Genomic DNA, 19,875 nt, shown 5'->3' with positions numbered 1-19,875 from the left:
TGATAGTATGTAACTAATTTTGTTATTTGAAAGTGCTGTGGTTGTTTGGTTTCTTGAACTAAAACAAAAACTTGTTCTTAGAACTCTGGTGGTCTTCTTACAATGAGCTTGGAAAGAGATCTTCTTGATGCTGAGCCTATGAAGGAGCTTAGCAGCAAGCGTCCTTTGATACGTTCTGAGGTTAATGGGCAGATAATTCTTTTAAAGGTAAGTTTAAGTTCTTTGGACTTGTGGGAGATTCAGAGAAGTGCCATGTGGTGGTGGTACTTTTACAGGAAAGTAAAGACCCACTGTTTATTTTCTAAATTATATGAATTAACTGGTTTCATGATTATGTTTCCAGTTTGGCTGCCGTAACTACCTTGTATTTAAAGTTTCCCTCATTTCCCTAAATAATATATGTTTTTAATAGGATATACTTGCTTTTCTCTTTTCAGGAGAACTTAATATGATCTAGCTAAGATTCAAAGTTCTTATTTTTCTTAGGTTTCTATTTGAAATCTCAACTATTTTGCCAACAGTCTTCTGTTCTTTGATTTCTTCTTTTCATTGACCTGCAAAACTGTTAATCATAATAGTTGGATAATTAATTTGGCCTTAGTGGGTATATATTGTAGACTACATTTTAAGCTACTGGTAGAATTGTTCTTTTCTTTTTAAATTATATCATTAAAAGCAGATAGGAAAACTACTCATGCAATTAAAAAATAAATTTAGATATATTTTAACTTACATAAAATTTAAGTTGAAATGATATATAATTAGAGTGAGATTTTAATCTTAGGACTGCCACGTCCTCTCTTTTGGTAAAAGGGCTATTCTGTGGATGTCGACACGGAAGCCAGGGTAATTCAGAGAGCAGCTGCCTATCACAGAGCTTGGAGAGACGCTAAAGGAGAATCTGGGTTGCTACCACTGATATTCTTATTTTTGTGTAAGGTAAAGTTTTTATGCTAATCTCTTTCAGAAAACTTTTTATTTAAAATATGTTTTAGTTACAAGCTTTATAGAAGTAAATGCTTTTAACTTTAAATTGAATATATAGTTGATTTACAATTTTGTGTTAATTTCAGGTATATTAATTTCATAGCACAGTATTTTTGCAAGTTATATTCCATTGTAAGATAATGGGTAAAATTCCCTGTATTACATAGTAAATCTTTGTTGCTTATCTGTTTTATATATAATAGTTTGTATCTACTAACCCCATACCCCTAATATGTCCCTTGCAGTTTCCATCTCCTGTTTGGTAACCACAGTTTGTTTTTTATGTCTGTCAGTCTGGTTCTGTTTTGTATATATATTCATTTGTATTATTTTTTAGATTCTATATGTAAGTGATATCATATAGTATATGACTTTCTCTGAGTTATTTCACTAAGCATAATATGCTCTAGGTCCATCTACATTGCTGCAAATGGGAATATATATCCCATTGTATATACCACATCTTCTTAATTCACTCATTTGTAAATGGACATTTGGGTTACATCCATGTCTTGACCACTGTAAATAGTGCTGTTTTGAACACTGAAGTGTATATATCTTTAGGATTTTTGTTGTTGTTGTTACTGTTTTCTGGATATATACCCAGAAGTAGAATTGCTGGATTGTATGGTGGTTCTATTTTTAGTTTTTTAAGGAACTCCATCTGTTTTCCTTAGTGGCTGTACCAATTTACATTACCACCAACAATGTAAGGGCTCCCTTTTCTCTATATCTTCTCCAAAGTTTGTTATTTGTTAAATTTTTTTTGATGATAGCCCTTCTGATAGCTGTGAGGTGATAGCTAGCTCATCGTGGTTTTGATTTGCACTTCTCTAATAATTAGTGATATCGAACATCTTTTCCTGTGCCTGTTAGCCATCTATATGTCTTCTTTGGAAACATATCTATTCTTCTGCTTATTTTTGTATTGTTTTTAATATCAAGTTGTATGAACTGTTTGTATATTATGGGTATGAACTACTTGTTGCTGCTGCTGCTAAGTTGCTTCAGTCATGTCCGACTCTGTGCGGCCCCATAGTCGGCAGCCCACCAGACTCCCCCGTCCCTGGGATTCTCCAGGCAAGAACACTGGAGTGGGTTGCCATTTCCTTCTCCAGTGCATGAAAGTGAAAAGTGAAAGGGAAGTCGCTCAGTCGTGTCCGACTCTTAGCGACCCCATGGACTGCAGCCTTCCAGGCTCCTCCGTCCATGGGATTTTGCTACTGGAGTGGAGTGCTATTGAACTACTTGTTAGTCACATCATTTTTTAATATTTTCTCCCATTTCATAGGTTGTCTTCATTTTGTTGATGGATTCTTTTTGCTGTGCAAAGCTTTTACGTTTATTTAGACGGTTTTTTCAGCAAGTGGTGCTGGGAAAGCTGGATAGTGACATATGAAACAATGAAATTATAGCATTCCCTCACACCATATACAATAATAAACTCAAAATAGTTTAATACATAAATGTAAGATAGAGCTCCTAGAAAAGAACATATATGAAACACTCTTTGACATAAATTGTTAGCAATATTTTCTTGTATCAGTCTCCCAAGCAAAAGAAAAAAGCAAAAATAAACAAATGAGACCTGATTAAATTTAAAAGATTTTGCACAGCAGAGAAGTAATTCTTTGTGGAAAAATTATTTTGTACATTCATTGTTTACTGAAGATATTTTGAAGAATTTTTCACTTAGATTCTCATTTTCTGTTTTGCTCTTTAGTCTGATCCTATGGCTTATCTGATGGTCCCATATTATCCTAGGGCAAATCTGAATGCTGTTCAGTCCACCATGCCTTTAACTTCAGAAGTAAGTAAAAACAAAAACCAAACAAACATTATTTCCATGGATGTGTCTAGTGAGAAAGTATCACCTAAAGTTTGTTGAGGGTATGCTGCACACTTTCAATGTACAGTTTTGATTATTTAATCGTCACATCACCCTTGGGATATGAGTTATCCCATTATATACAGATTAGAAAAGTGAGGCTCACAGAGATTAAAGTGACTGGTACAGGGTCCCTCATCCAGAGGCTGAGTTAGGACTTAGGGTTGGAACTTTTTGCCACCAAAGCATAATCCTTGTAACTTAGGCTGCGTCATATGTAAATTGTATAGTATAGCACTTAGTCTTAAGCAGTAGCTTTCATTTCTGTTGTAAATCTGAATTAGTAATAACAGTAAACAATGACCTGATTCTTTCTGCACGGTAACTCTTTTGGCCTCTTTTCTTTTCTAGATGGTCTATGGTCATTGTTTGTAATCCAAGTCTTCTTAGAGACTATAGTCTCTCAGTCATATTAAACATATATATACACACACATATGTGATACATATGTTTACATGATATTACCAGTTACATCATCAGGACTTCTGGCCTTTAATTCTTTCTCTATGCTGTATTGTTTTTAAAGGTTCATTTGGAGGAAGCTTAGTCACTTCTGAAAAAGTCTTTTAATTAGAGAAAAGGTTCAGTTATTAAAATGATTTGTCTACTTCCTGACTTCTTTTTGTATTTTCTATAGGAAGCTTTAAAGGTCATGAAAGGTGTAGCCCAGGGCCTTCATACATTGCACAAGGCTGACATAATTCATGGATCACTTCATCAGAACAATGTTTTTGCTTTAAACCGTCAACATGGAATTGTTGGAGATTTTGACTTCACCAAATCTGGGGTAAAATATTGTGGTTTTATAAATAAGTTCTAGACTTCGTTTAGTATTATTAGGCACTTTTGCATCATATGGTAATTTATTATAAGATCTTTGCCTTCGGTTAAGGTATATCATGTAGTGTAAGCTATTAATCTGTTATCAGCTAGATGCTAGGACAAGAGTTTCTAAAGTTGTGCATTAAAATTTTTTTTTAACCATAAGTTTTAGGAACAACCTGAAATTATAGTTGATGGCATTGACAACATTAGCATTAATTATTTTATCAGTTGGAGCTTCCCTGGTGGCTCAGTGGTAAAGAATCTGTCTGCCACTGCAGGAGACGTGGGTTCAGTCCTTGGGAGAAGGATGTGGCAACCCACTCCTGTATTCTTGTCTTGGAAATCCCATGGATAGAGGAGCCTGATGGGTTACAGTCCATGGAGTCACAAAAGAGCGGGACATAACTTAACAAATAACAGCAAACAGCAATTATTTTATCATCATCAAGAAACATTTAATTGCTAGAATACACAAGGAAAAGTAGATGGCTATCTGTCTCCCCATCTGCTGGTGCTCTCCCAATTAATAGATTAGATTTAGATACACAAGCTTTGCTATTTTCTGATTAGTGGGCATTTTTAGAAACTTGGGAATCTTGGACTTTTCCATTTAGTTTAAGTTCTAATTTGATGACATTAGCTGTTAATTTGGTGTCATGTTACCTCAGAAGAGGCAGTTTGTAGCAATAACATGTATCAGATAAAGAGAATATTGTGATAAATTTTTTTTTTGGTAGAGTAAGTAGTTTCAATATTTTTTCTTTTTGGTAGAGTAAGTAGTTTCAAAATACAATCACAAGCGAGCATTTCTCTTTATTAAAATATAATTCACATATGATGTGTACATTTCAGTACTAATTTTAATATAGTCACAATGTTCTGCATCAGGAACCACTGTCTAATTCTGAAACATTTTTATCACCCTCGGAAAGAAACCTCATACTGCTTTGCAGTCACTCCTCCTCTTTTCCTCTATTAAGTCTCTTGGAAACCACTAATCCACTTTCTGTCCCTATGGACTTAACTTATGGTGGACATTTTCTGCGTATGGAATCATACAATATGTGGCTTTTTGTGATTAGCATATTTCATTCTGCATAATGTTTTCAAGATTTATCCATCTTGTAGCATGTGCCTGAACTTCATTCATTTTCTAAAATTTTTTTAATAACATAACCACATTTATTTCAGAATGTATTCCAGTATCAAATGGTAAAGTTCAACAATGCAAAATTGAAATTGCTTTTGCACCAGTTTAATAATTTTACACATGATAATCCATATGTTTCATTACTACTCTCTCAATTCTTCCCACCCCTCTCCTTCCCCACCTGTGTCCATACGTCCATTCTGTATGTCTGTGTCTCTACTGCTGCCTTGAGGATAGGTTTATCAGTACCACCTTCCTAGATTCCATATATATACACATTAATATATGATCTTTGTCTTTCTCTTTCTGACTTACTTTACTCTGGATAATAGGCTCTAGGTTCATCCCCCTCATTAGGACTGACTGAAATGCATTCCTTTATATGGCTGAATAATATTCCATTGTATATATATACCACAACTTCTTTATCCATTGATCTGTTGATGAACATCTAGGTTGCTTCCATGGCCTAGCTATTGTAAATAGTGCTACAGTGAACATTAAGGTACATGTGTCTTTTTTGATTATGGTGTTAAAATGCCCAATTAGTATTTCATTGTATGGATGTACTGTACTTTGTCTTTACATTCATCAGTTTGTGGGTAGTTGGGTTTCTACTTTTTGATTATTATGAATAATGCCTCTGTGAACATCAGTATACAAGTTTTTGTGTGGAGATATGTTTTCCTAGGGAAGGAATTATTGGGTTAAATGTTAGATGCCTGTGTTTCACTTTTTAAGAAACAAAGCTGTTTTCCAAAGTGTCTGTACTGTTTTACATGCTCTTCAATGATAATATGAGGATTCTAGTTTCTCAGCATCCTTGCCAATATTTATTGTGTGTGGAGTTCCCTTTTGACTAGTAAAAGTCAGAATGCTTTATGTATAGGTCATCTGCAAGTTACAGAATAATGCCATCTGTTTATATACAGTTTCAGTGGTTTTCATGTGGTACCTCAAAAAGATGAGAAAATAAAAATGTAAAACTGTAATGAAATGCTTGACTATAGAGGATTTATACAAATAAAATTTGCTGAAAGGTTTATTTTATATTTATTTGAAGATTAGGATAACATCTTAAAAATAACTGAACTGTGTGTTTTTAAAAGTTCTCTGTTTTTAGGAATCCTGGTTAGTTTACCAAGGCATGCCATTCTTCCAGCTATAAATATGAGTCCAATGTATTCTTCCTGATTTATACTGATTTGTCAGCTGTTATGCACATGCACAGTTGCTTCAGTCATTTCCGACTCTTTGTGACCCCCTCAGCCAGGCTCCTCTGTCCATGAGATTTTCCTAGCAAGAATACTGGGGTGGGTTGCCATTTCCTCCTCCAAGAGATCTCAGTCCAGGGATTGAGCCCATGTCTTGTGCGTCTCCTACATTGTGGTGGATTCTTTACCGTTGACCACTGGGGAAACCCTTAAAATTATTTATTCTGAAATATGGATTGAACTCACCTCTTGCTTAATTTTTTACCCTAATCTCAGTTGAAGTACTAACCAGAAGAGTAATTTGAAAAGTAGTCCATAGTCAAAAACATTGCTTTTCAGATTTTACACTACATGTGATTCTCCTGGGAATCTTGTTAAAATGCAGTTTTTAGAAATTGAGGTGAAGTTATTATATGATAGTATATGTTTCAAGTGTGCATAAAATGCAGATTTTTACTCAGCATTTCTGCAGTGGAAATTTTGTGTTTCTAACAAGTTCCCAGGTGTTACTATAGCTACTGGTCTTTGTAAGTACTACTCCCAAACTATCCTACTCTGAGAAGCAAGGATAAGGATGATAGGAGAAGATAATTAACACTTGGCAATATATGCTAAGTAATTAGTGTGCTGATTACCTTTACAATAACTCTAGGGTAGTTACAAGTTAATTTCCTTTGTACAAATTAATTAATTAAGGCTCAAAGAGATTAAAGCCAAAGGTCATATAGCAAGTAAATGACAGAGTGAGTATTGCAGTCAAGGTTTATCTGAATCCAGGGTTCATGTTCTTGCCATTGATCATCCTTTTGACACATTAGAAATGGTATACTTAGAAAATGGTCAGTAGGGAAGGAAAGTACTTTATACTTGTGTTTTTAAAAACTACTTATAATTTTCAGAGTTAGAAAATAGCACTACCTCTTGCCTTAGTGAAGTGTATATTTTAAGAAAGTACTAAATTTTATTGAATCAATGATTCTTAATATTTAAGCTGGTGTCTACAATGTGCAGTGTAACGATAGTCTCACTGTTAAATTTCATGAGACTGATTTTAAGAGCAGTTTATAATAGTGGAAATTAGGTAAAAATATTTCAGAGTGGAGAGAGAATAAAATATTTCAAATGAATATTTTTTTGTGTTGATTAAATGCACATTACTTCACAGAAAGCTGCTTCAACTGTGTTGCCTCTAAAATATTTGACCTACTGTTTTTGTAGACTCAGCGAGCCTCAGTGAACATGATGGTTGGTGACTTAAGTTTGCTATCACCTGAACTGAAAATGGGAAAACCTGCTTCTCCGAGTTCTGACTTATATGCTTATGGCTGCCTTTTATTGTGGGTATGTTACATTTTTATTGAAACAGTCATTTTGTTGTTGTTAAGTGCTTAGTTGCTCACTGGAGTCCAGCTCTTTGCCATCCCATGGTTTGTAGCCTGCTAGACTCTTCTGTCCATGGGGATTCTCCAGGCAAGAATACTGGAATGGATTGCCATGACCTCTTCCAAGGGATCTTCCCATCTGAGGGATAGAACCCAGGTCTCCCGCATTGCAGGCAGATTTTTTACTGTTTGATCCATGAGGGAAGCTCAAGATTGCCACCACTGAGCAACTAACACTTTCACTTTTCACAGGAAAACAGGAAAAAAGGCCATTTTGCCTTTATAATAATGCATTATACAGGGATGTATAGTGTGTGTAGATATACACATACAGATGTGTTATATTTCAGTATAAGAAGGAAAGTGATGATCTGAAGTCATTTTTTTCAATATATTAAAATGTCTCTGAACATGTAGAGACATTTGTAATAACCAAAAGTGGGAAAACCTGGATGTCCATAAACAGGTAAATGGGTAAATAGTCTACTGTATATCCATTGGAATATTTGTTATCATTTTTATTTAGTTGCTAAGTTGTGTCCTACTCTTCGTGATCCCGTGGACTGCAGCCCACCAGGCTCCTCTGTCCATGGGATTTCCTAGGCAAGAATACTGGAGTGGGTTGCTGTTTCCTTCTCCCGGGGACCTTCCTGACCCAGGGATTGAACCCACATCTCCTGCATTGGCAAGCAGATTGTTTACCCCTGAGCCCCCAGGGAAGCCCCATTGGAATACTACTAAGTAATAAAAAGGAATGAAGTATTAATACAAGCATGCCTTATACTATTGCCCTTCACTTTATTGCACTTTGCAGATATTGTATTTTTTTATATATTGAAGATTTGTAGCAACTCTGCATTGTCAGGTTATGGTTGGCATTTTTTAGCAACTAAGTATACTTAAAGTATGTACATTGTTTTTTAGACATAATGCTGTTGCATACTAAATATGTTACGGGAAGCCAAAAAAATTGTCTCACTTTTTCATTGCAGTTTTAGCTTCATTGCAGTGATCTAGAACTGAATTCTCACTGTCTCCAAAGTATGCCTTTATACCCAGTAATATGGAGGAATCTCAAAGTAATTCTTCAAAGTTAAAAAAGCCGAAGGAAAGAGAATGCATACTTACGGTTTTATTTATATAGAATTGTAAAAAGTGCAAATTTACCAGTGGTGATAGAAAGGAGGTTTGCAGTGGTCTGGGGTTTGCGGGTGGAGGGGAAGGGAGGGATAGATTACAAAAGAGCACAAGGAAATATTTTGGCATGATCACCATGTTCATCGATAATGGTGATGATTTTGTAGAAGTATATATCATATATACTTTAAATGCACGTGGTTTACACCACAATAAAGCTATTACTAAAAGGGTGTTTATACCTACCCAAGTAGTAATCAGTGGGAGTTCCATGCCCCAGTTAATCCTATGTAAGTTTTAGCCTTATGTTGTCATATGTATTTAAAGTTGTCTGGTTTCATAGAACCATGATAGCCATAGAAATGATTATTGTACTGGCATGATTTTTGTCATTGCTTCAGTAATCTCTTTATTCTTTACATCATAAGGATAAAAGTAAATGTCTCAAATGTTCTTAGGTTCCCGAGAGTTATCATAAAATATCAATTAAGTGTGGCAATGGCACTCTTTATTCCATCAATTTCCTTTCTTCATTAGCTGGTAGTAAAACGCTTTATGAATATGACACTATTGTTGTGCTGAATTCTTGCTCTTCTGTAATGTTGACTGAGGTCTTCTACAACTTTTATTTTTAAACTATCATGTAATATAGTTTATTGGATTTTGGTGTTAAATCCTGTGAATTTTAACAAACTGTAGATTAGTATACTCATCACTACAATTAGGATGCACAACAGTTCCATAACTCAAAAGAAAAAAAAAGAAATCCTATTTGCTGTCCCTATTCTCTTTCCCTAACCCTTGACCCTTGGCAACTGCTGATCTTTTCTGTCACTACAGTTTTGTCTTGTTAACAGAAGGTCATATAAATGTTACCTTACAGTATGTAACCTTTTGAGACTAACTTCTTTACTCAGCATAATGACTTTGAGATTCATTCAAGCCTTGTAGTATATTGAGAGTTGATTCCATGTTTGTGGCTGAGTACTACTCTGTTATGTGACTGTAGCAGCTTTGTTTATCTGTTCACCTGTTGCAGGACATTTGGATTGTTTCCAGTTTGGGGCTATTCCAAATAAAACTTTGATGAACATTTAGGTATAGGTTTTTGTGTAATCCTATTTTTACTTCTCCAGAATAAATTCTCAAGAGGGAGACTGTTGGGTAGATTGTAACTATATGTATAACTTTATAAAGTGCTGCCAGACTTTTTCAGAATGGATATACCATTTTGTGTTATCAGAACCAGCACTGTATGAGAGTTTCAGATGCTCTGCATCATTGTTAAAGTTTTAATGTTTTAGCAATTCAGGTATTTTTGCCTTTCCATACACATTTTAGAAACAGCTTGTCTATACATGCAGAAAACCTCTGTAACTTTGCTTGGAACTGCATTAAATCTGTAGATCAATTTAGGGAGAATCAGCATTTTGAATAATTGACATCTTTATTAAGTCCTTTAATTCACAAATCCATTTATTTAGGCCTTTTTAAAAATTTATTCTATCAGCATTTTGTTATTTTTGAACTTAGAGATCCTATTTTATGTGTTGTTAGATTTTATACTTCAGTATTTAATTTTTTGGAGCTATTGTGATACCGTAAAAAAACTAAAAAACTGTTTTCTAATTGTTCAAGTTCTTTTTAAAAACAGCTATTTTATTGATAGGAAAGTTAGTTATTACCAAAGTTTACAGATACTTTGATCTTCCTCCTCAAAGAACTAGGTAAGTTAAAATAGAAACCACAGTGTAAAATATATAAAAGGGCAAAAAAGTCAGGACCCAAGGGCTGTGTTTCAAAGTTAAACGAATCGTTAGCAAAGGATCTCATTTCCAGCATCATGAATAGTTTACTGTTACATTATGACTTTCAAAAGTTTTGGAATTAGCAAAAGTAAAAGTTAACAGCTTATTTAGTATTAAAACACTGGAATACTGACTAAATATTTTGGAATGTATCATAAAAGATAGTTTGCTTTAGGATCATTTTTGTTTTGAGACCCATATTAAATGACAGAAACATTCTGAAAACTGCCTTTAACTACAGAAAATTTTAGTATTTGAGTGTTGGCGACCCTCCCACCTCTAGCAGTTAAGTCGTCTTTTAACTGGTACATTCTTAAAGTTGCTTGTATTAAGGTTCTTTTGTATATTTCTAGGTTATAATGAAATTCTTAAAGGCATTTCTAGAAGTCAGTTTTAAAAATTAGAGCAGTTCTGACGTGATATTGAAAAAAAAAATTTCGTGGGTGTTACTGCGAGGAAGCAGAATAATTTTAAAATGAAGAGTGAATGTTTTTTTCTTTTATTCAAGTATCACTTTTTCAATTTGGCCTTCTTTAAAATGCAACTCTTTTCACCCTGCTTCAGTTTTCTCTTAGCATACTACTTATGTCTTTTGTCTTTTTTATCATCTGCTTCTCTCTATAGAATGTAATCTCCTTTTAGGCAGCTTGTCTGTCTTGTTTGCTACTGTTTCCTGTGCCTAGAAGTGTTCCTAGTAATGCTGTTACTGGAATAGTAACTGAACAAAAGCATGCCTTTGTGGGTAGCAAATTGGACATTTAAATTTTAGCCACAATTATGTGCTAAAGTATTAGGTTTTTCTTTTTTTTTTTTTTTCCTTTTAAATAAATGTTTCTTGTTTCCTGAGTGAAACAAGATCAGTAGATGAACTCTCCACCATGGCCACTTACACCTTTCTTTGCAACCTTATTTGAAGATTTTCTTTTTTATTCCAACTCCAAAGGTATTCCTAGAAGATGTTAGTGGCCATATTGATCACCCATTGAACAACTTTGCTGTTGTTCAGTCTCTCAGTCATGTCTGATTCTTTGCAACCCCATGACTGCAGCACGCTAGGCTTCCCTATCATTTTTTGGACCTTCTTAACAATTTGAGACCCATGTCTTCATGAAATTTCAGTTACTTTCCAAGACCAGGATTTTGTAATTTCCTATAATTTTTCTTTTACGAAAGTAGTAGAATCCAATCCAGTACATTTTATCTGGACAAGACTTTCTATCTTCTCATTTTACTGTAACTACTATTACATCTACTGTGTTTGTTAACTATCTTCCCTTTCTGCCAAATCAGTCAGCAACCTCCTAGCTTCTCTTCCTTTCTTCTTCAGCTTTGGATTTCATCATAGAACGTCTAGACCACCCTTTGACTCCTGTTCTTCTGCTTAGCCTCTTTACACAATCTTCATTTTTAGATGTTTTGTAATCTGCTTTATATGCTTTTAGAAAAATATTTCCCCTTTAAGGTTTTATTTCTTGAGAATAACTTTATAAAAGATATATGTATTTTATTTTTCTTCAAAGTATGACCAGACATTATATTTATTCATTTAAGAACATTATTGGGTTTGCCTTGTGGCTCGACTACTATGCGAACCCAAGAATCCACCTGCAATGCGGGAGACCTGGGTTCTGTCCCTGAGTCGGGAAGATCCCCTGGAGAAGGGAAAGGCTACCCATTCCAGTACTCTGGCTTGGATAGTCCATGGGGTGGCAAAGAGTTGGACACGACTGAGCGATTGTCACCAACTAAGGACATTATTATGTCTATTTATAACATGGTGATAACATCCTCCCTTTTTGGGAGCACCTAGTAAGTATCTAAAGTACTTACTAAGCACTTTTTGAACTTTATCTTATTGCTTTCTCCTAAACAGTTGTGTGAAGGGAGCACATCATCATCCCAAGTGTAGGCATTAGGCATGTGAGAGTCAGAGAAGGGTACCACTTCCTAAGTAATGCCCTGTCGCAGGACTTCTGTGTCTTGAGGCTCCATGCAAGACCACCTGCTGCATTCACATCACATATCCAGCCTTGGAGGTATAGCCTTCACTGAAGCCAGTTGATGAACAGTTGCAGAAGGGGCTCAGGCTTCAGAGATAAGCTACTAAGTGCCATTGCCGTGACTACTATGAAGAACCTTACATTTTACAGTGCCCTATCAAGACATCTCCAACCTTGAATTCTTTGATGAGACGTCCTCCTTCTAGAAAGTCTTGAATAGATGTGAGTAACACGTTTAGAGTTCAGGTATACCTTTGGCACATTATGCTTCATTTTGATGTTTAATTCCAAAATGAGAGACAAGGGAAAAGTAATATTCCATGTCTTGTTTTTCCTTTTAGACCCAGCTAATGTGATCAATAATGATTACCTCTCAAAAAATACTCCAATTAAGAGAAATCTCAGACAAGGAAAATGGATGGCAGTCCCCTAAAATCTGGAAGTGATTCTAACATCATGATTAAGTAGACTGAGTGGAATAGATCTTATTATTATGGAGCTGGCTGTAGGAGGATTAAGGGTTCCTAGCTGGATGGGACTGCTAACATCTCTAATGCCCTCTGTGCAGGAATTTCATATGTTTCTGAACTTGCTCTGAGATCCAACCAAGAATCTCAGACTTTCTCAAAGTGTGAAGTGAAGGATCATTTATAACGTCTACCCATGTTTTTACTCTTTTCTTTGTTCTTTCTTGTTCCTGATGTTCCAGTGTTTCTTCTTTTATCATTTCCTTTCTATTTTAAGAACTTGTTTTTGCCATTCTTTTAAGGTAAGTCTCCTGAGCAAAAACTCTTTAGTTTTCTTTTTCCTTCATCTGAGAGCATCTTAACTGCACCTTCATTTCTGAAGAATATTTTTTGCTGGTACAGAATTCCAAGTTTATAGTTCTTTTTTTTCATTGCTTAAAAAATGCTACTGTTTTCTTTGGACCTTCTTGGTTTCTCATGAAAAATCCACTGTTATTTGAATCATTCCTCTGTAGGTAATTTTTCTCTCCATCTGGTTTTAAGACTTTTCTCTGTCAGTTTTTTTCGGAAGTTTGATTATGATGTGTCTTAGCATGGATTTCTTTGGGTTTAACTTTGTTTGGGGTTTGTTCAGCTGCACTTTGTTTTTCAGCAAATACGTAGAATTTGGTCCAGCTGTTACTCCTGCAGTTTGTTAGTCTTACACTCTCCTTTTTTTCTGAGATTGATGACACACATTTTGAGTCTTTTGTTATTGTCCCACGGGTCCTGAGTCTCTGTTCATTTTCTTTTTCTTGTTCAAATTGGGTATTTTGTGGTATTTTTGTCTTCAATTTCATCAGTGCTTTCCATTGTCATATTTATTCTGCTATTGAGCCAGTTCAGTGAGTTTTTTCTTTCTGTTGTTCTCTTGTTGTTTTTCAGTTCTAAAATTTCTATTCGATTTTGTCTGTCGGTTCTGTCTTCTTTGCTGAGGCTTTTTTTTTCTTTCATGCAGGTTTCTAATTGGTCTCTTAAGCATTGTTATGATGGTTACTTTAAAATCTTTGTCAGATAATCCCTATATCTGTGTCATCTTGATGTCTGTTGATTATTTTTTTCTCATTTAAGATCTTGTTGGTTTTTATTTTGACATGATTTTTAACTGTAGCCTGAACATTTCTGCTATTATGTTCTGAGACTGTGCATCCTATTTAATCTTTTTTTTTTTTTTGGCAGACAGTCATTACCCTGTTTAGGTGTAGTGTACAGTTTCAGATGAGATTAGATCTGCAGCTCTCCTCTGAGCTCAGCTGACACCACCTCAGCAAAAGTGAAATGCTGATTTGCACTGCTTTGCCTCTTCTTTTTCCTGGTGGGTAGGAGAGGAAATCATCTCTCTATTGACTCCTATTGATGCTGGGGAGAGGGGGAGCAAAGTGTTAAACTGTTATGGCCTTGTTGCTGCCTTGTGAGGGTATAAGTTTCGTTTCCACTGGCGTGGTCCTACTGACCCTTGGGGAATAGAGAGGGAAAATAGAGTGCTGGCTAATAGTGCCTACACTACTTTTTCTGCTTTGTTGCTGCTGAGGGTAGAGTAGAAGATACCTCTCTACTGGGTCCCATTGGCAGTACCAGTTTGGGTAGATTGCAGCTAGTGCCATCATATAGAGCTTTGTTCTGCCTCTTTGTTGATGGTTAGGGTGGAGGTCCAACTCCCCACTCAGCCTTGCTGACACAGTTTTTCCCTTTGTATTTGGCTGGAATAGAGACTATTACTATATTCTTTGCAGCCAAAGATGGAGAAGCTGTATACAGTCACCAAAAACAAGACCGGGAGCAGACTGTGGAATAGCTCATGAACTCCTTATTGCCAAATTGAGACTTAAATTGAAGAAAGTAGGGAAAACCACTAGATCATTCAGGTATGACCTAAATCAAATCCCTTATGATTATACAGAGGAAATGAGAAATAGATTTAAGACACTAGATCTGACGGACAAAGTGCCTGATGAACTATGGACGGAGGTTCGTGACATTCTACAGGAGACAGGGATCAAGACCATCCCCCAAAAAAGAAAAGCAAAAAAGCAAAATGGCTGTCTGAGGAGGCCTTACAAATAGCTGTGGAAAGAAGAGAAGCGAAAAGCAAAGGAAAGATATACCCTTTTGAGTACAGAGTTCCAAAGAAGAGCAAGGAGAGATAAGAAACCCTTCCTCAGCAATCAGTGCAAAGAAATGGAAGAAAACAATAGAATGGGAAAGACTAGAGATCTCTTCAAGAAAATCAGAGATACCAAAGGAACATTTCATGCAAAGATGGGCTCGATAAAGGACAGAAATGGTATGGACCTAACAGAAGCAGAAGATATTAAGAAGAGGTGGCAAGAATACACGAAAGAACTATACAAAAGAGATCTTCACGACCCAGATAATCACGATGGTGAGATCACTCACCTAGAGCCAGACATCCTGGAATGTGAAGTCAAGTGGGCCTTAGAAAGCATCACTACAAACAAAGTTAGTGGAGGTGATAGAATTCCAGTGGAGCTGTTTCAAATCCTGAAAGATGATACTGTGAAAATGCTGCACTCAATATGCCAGCAAATTTGGAAAACTCAGCAGTGACCACAGGACTGGGAAAGATCAGTTTTCATTCCAATCCCAAAGAAAGGCAATGCCAAAGAATGCTCAAACGACCTCACAATTGCACTCATCTCACATGCTAGTGAAGTAATGCTCAAAATTCTCCAAGCCAGGCTTCAGCAATATGTAAACCGTGAATTCCCAGATGTTCAAGCTGGTTTTAGAAAAGGCAGAGGAACCAGAGATCAAATTGCCAACATCCACTGGATCGTCGAAAAAGCAAGAGAGTTCCAGAAAAAGATCTATTTCTGCTTTATTGACTTTCACTGTGTGGATCGCAAGAAACTATGGAAAATTCTGAGAGAGATGGGAATACCAGACCACCTGACCTGCCTCTTGAGAAATCTGTATGCAGGTCAGGAAGCAGCAGTTAAAACTGGACATGGAACAACAGACTGATTCCAAATAGGAAAAGGAGTACGTCAAGGCTGTATATTGTCACCTTGCTTATTTAACTGCTATACAGAGTATCTCATGAGAAACACTGGGCTGGAAGAAGCACAAGCTGGAATCAAGATTGCTGGGAGAAATATCAGTAACCTCAGATATGCAGATGACACCACCCTTATGGCAGAAAGCAAAGAAGAACTAAATAGCCTCTTGATGAAAGTGAAAGAGGAGAGTGAAGTTTGGCTTAAAGGTTATCATTCAGAAAACGAAGATCATGGCATCTGGTCCCATCACTTCATGGCAAATAGATGGGGAAACAGTTGCAGACTTTACCTTTTTGGGCTCCAAAATCATTGCAGATGGTGATTGTAGCCATGAAATTAAAAGACGAAATTAAAAGTTTACTCCTTGGAAGGAAAGTTAGGACCAACCTAGACAGCATATTAAAAAGCAGAGACATTACTTTGTCAACAAAGGTTCGTCTAGTCAAGGCTGTGGTTTTTCCAGTAGTCATGTATGGATATGAGAGTTGAACTATAAAGAAAGCTGAGCACTGAGGAATTGATGCTTTTGACCTGTGGTGTTGGAGAAAACTCTTGAGAGTCCCTTGGACTGCAAGGTGATTGAACCAGTCCATCCTAATGGAGATCGGTCCTGGGTGTTCATGGGAAGGACTGATGTTGAAGCTGAAACTCCAGTACTTTGGCCACCTGACGCGAAGAACTGATTCATTTGAAAAGACCCTGATGCGGGAAAGATTGAGGGCAGGAGGAAAAGGGGATGACACAGGATGAGACGGTTGGATGGCTTCACCAACTCAATGGACATGAGTTTGGGTAAACTCTAGGAGTTAGTGATGGACAGGGAGGCCTGGCATCCTGGGGTTCATGGGGTCGCAAAGAGTCAGACACGACTGAGCGACTGAACTGAACCAAAAACATTTTCTGTTCTACAAGACCCTATTCCCAGTCCTTTGACTAGATGTAGTATGCTTTTCTTGGGACTTTTTTGGTCTATGGCTCTTGCCATTTCTGGGTTGCAGACTTCTCTAGCATCCAGTGTGAGATATAGGAGAGTCAAAACCCGCAGAATTCACCATTGTGTCATTTCTTAAGTCCCAAGGTTCCTCGTCACCTCACCTTCTTCTTTCCATTTTACCTTCTCATTTCCGCCTTTCTGAGTCCCTTAGGTTTGTTGATTGTGTTTTATTCAGATTTAAAAGTGGATACTAGTGTGAAATGGGAGCCCTTGAATACCTTGGGAAGTGAATGCTTTTGAAGAATGTTGACACCCCATCAGTCTCAGTTCCGTTAGGTCTCAGGCTTTCTTTTACTCCTTTCACCTGCCCGTTCATTCTCATATTTCCCTCAATGATTACTTAAACCTTTTACTGCTATCCTCAGGCCCCTGCCTAAATTTCATCCCCATTCATTTAAGTAGACCTTGCCTTTAAAAAAAAATAAAACAAAAAACTGAGATCATGGTAATGTGCTTTCCATCGAATTTCAGTGCTTCTGTCTACAAACTGGTTGTCTCTTTACCCAGTTTTCTGTCTTCTTCTTCTGTCTCAGAGAATTAAAGTGCTCTTTCTTCATTGCAAGCCTTCTGTATGTGCCCTCGACCTTCACTGTATCTTTAGTCTATTTCTCTTACTTTTCACCTTTCCTTCAGCCTAAAATTATGGGTAAGTCTGATCTATCTGAAAAAATATCTAAGGTAATAATTTTTTATGACACACCACATACTAAATTATTCCTTTGCCTTATGTTTGGGCATTTGTTTTAATCCTCTTTAGTACTGCCTATCTATTAAACATTAGCATGTCTAAGGATTTAGCTCACAACCTGCTGAAGTTTTCACTTACAGACCTCCCTTGGCTGGTGTTTTTTATTTTCATAACTTCTTGTGTCACCTGTTTGTTGTGATTCTCACATTTAAGAGAGTAAATCTTGAATGATTTGCATTGTTACACAGCAGAAACCAACACAGAACTGTAAAACAGTATTCCTCCGATTAAAAATATATCAGTTAATTTTTTAAAAAGTAGTCCTTTTGCCGGAGTTTCAGCATTGTATATATATGCCTTCCTTCTGGCTAACTTTACCTTCATTTGCAAAATACCTTGTCTTGTTCCAGAAAGGCTATAAGACAGTTCATGGGGGTATTGAAAGCAGAACAGGACATTATATATTGAAGAGGAGAAGAAAGAAAAAAAAGGGTGTGGATATAAAGTGGAGCCATGAATGGGAGTGCTTCAAAATGCACACCACAAAAACCTACTTAAAGCTGATAATATACAATGTATATGTTTGCCATTCCTTTCTTCTATGCTCATAGTAGACACTGCAACATAATAATCATGCTCACTGAGCTCTTACATGACCTCAAACAGCACCCATTAAGAAGCAGCATTGACTGAACAGAGTTGGTATTTATAAACAAACCTGTTTCCCATCCCTGATGAATGAGTCACTAGGATAGCTCTTATCTTTCTTCCAACCATTATGAGAAACTTAATCTGTTACATAAATCATTATCCCTCAGGTAAAAGCAAGTCAGTAAGTCAAGACAAACACAGATATTGCCTTAACTGTTGTTGTGGAAAGTTTCACATATTTAAAGCAAAGGAAGAAATAAGGAAACCCCTTATCTTCAGCCAGATTCAACTATTGTCAACATTTAATTATAGTCATTCTTGGTAATAAGACCAGGGACCCTCATAGAGACAGTATATACATTGCTAACTATATGTTAGGTCAGTTCAGTCCAGTCGCTCAGTCGTGTCCGACTCTTTGCGACCCCATGAATTGCAGCACTCCAGGCCTCCCTGTCCATCACCAAATCCTGGAGTTTACTCAAGACGCCAGAATGGACTGGTTGGATCTCCTTGCAGTCCAAGGGACTCTCAAGAGTCTTCTCCAACACCACAGTTCAAAAGCATCAATTCTTCGGCACTCAGCTTTCTTCACCGTCCAACTCTCACATCCATACATGACCACTGGAAAAACCATAGCCTTGACTAACTAGACAGACCTTTGTTGGCAAAGTAACGTCTCTGCTTTTTAATATGCTATCTAGGTTGGTCATAACTTTCCTTCCAAGGAGTAAGCGTCTTTTAATTTCCTGACTGCAGTCACCATCTGCAGTGATTTTGGAGCCCAAAAAAATAGTCTGACACTGTTTCCACTGTTTCCCCATCTATTTCCTATGAAGTGATGGGACTGGATGCCATGATCTTCGTTTTCTGAGTGTTGAGCTCTAAGCCAACTTTTTCACTCTCCTCTTTAACTTTCATCAAGAGGCTTTTTAGTTCCTCTTCAAACTCTCTTGCTTTTTCCATGATCCAGCGGATGTTGGCAATTTGATCTCTGGTTCTCTGCCTTTTCTTAAAACTAGCTTGAACATTTGGAAGTTCACAGTTCACATATTGCTGAAGCCTGGCTTGGAGAATTTTGAGCCTTATTTTACTAATATGTACCAAGTTATCTGAAATTTTTAAAAAGTAGATAACACTTATGGAGCGTGTGCCATGCATTAGTTACTTTTAAAGTATTTAACCACTTTAATTCTTACATTAGCCTTATAAGTGAGGAACCTGAGGCAAAGAGAAATGAGATGATTTGTCGCAAATCCCCATTGCTGTTAATGAGTGGTTTTGTGTTATTTGGATAAATATTCAGAAGTAGAATAGCTGAGTCATATATAAGTTCTGTTCCTAACTGAGAATTCTCTGTATTTTTACACAGCAGCGGCACTAATTTACAGTGTCATCAATAGTATACAAAGATTCCAAGATTCCTTTTTTTCCACAGCCTCTCCAGCACTTGTTCTTTCTTGTCTTTTTGATAATAGCTTTTTTTACATTTGTGTGTCTTCCCCATTCTACTGGTATGAGTGTTCTAACAGTTTGACCAAAGTGCTGAAGCCTTCTATTTAAGTTGCTTTACCCACCCCACTTTTAAATATCATTATGTTGAACATCAAAATAGTGTTATAACTTCT

At 36.5% G+C, this 19,875-nt stretch overlaps 1 protein-coding gene across 2 annotated transcripts in view; it reads left to right on the top strand.

Moving 5' to 3' along the window:
• STK31 (serine/threonine kinase 31) overlaps positions 1-19,875 on the top strand; it is an 81,493-nt gene that overhangs the window by 49,752 nt on the left and 11,866 nt on the right. For both annotated transcript variants that reach the window (XM_068973214.1, XM_068973215.1), the window contains exons 17-21: positions 82-207; positions 814-939; positions 2,711-2,797; positions 3,513-3,662; positions 7,283-7,405. In XM_068973214.1, coding sequence (XP_068829315.1) covers positions 82-207; positions 814-939; positions 2,711-2,797; positions 3,513-3,662; positions 7,283-7,405 — 612 coding nt within the window. The remainder of the gene's footprint in view (positions 1-81; positions 208-813; positions 940-2,710; positions 2,798-3,512; positions 3,663-7,282; positions 7,406-19,875) is intronic.

This window comes from Capricornis sumatraensis, chromosome 5 (genome assembly GCF_032405125.1).
Source record: "Capricornis sumatraensis isolate serow.1 chromosome 5, serow.2, whole genome shotgun sequence".
In the NCBI taxonomy this organism is placed as follows: domain Eukaryota; kingdom Metazoa; phylum Chordata; class Mammalia; order Artiodactyla; family Bovidae; genus Capricornis; species Capricornis sumatraensis.
Note: the sequence above shows the minus strand (reverse complement) of the source record. Positions and strands in the feature narration are given on the sequence as shown.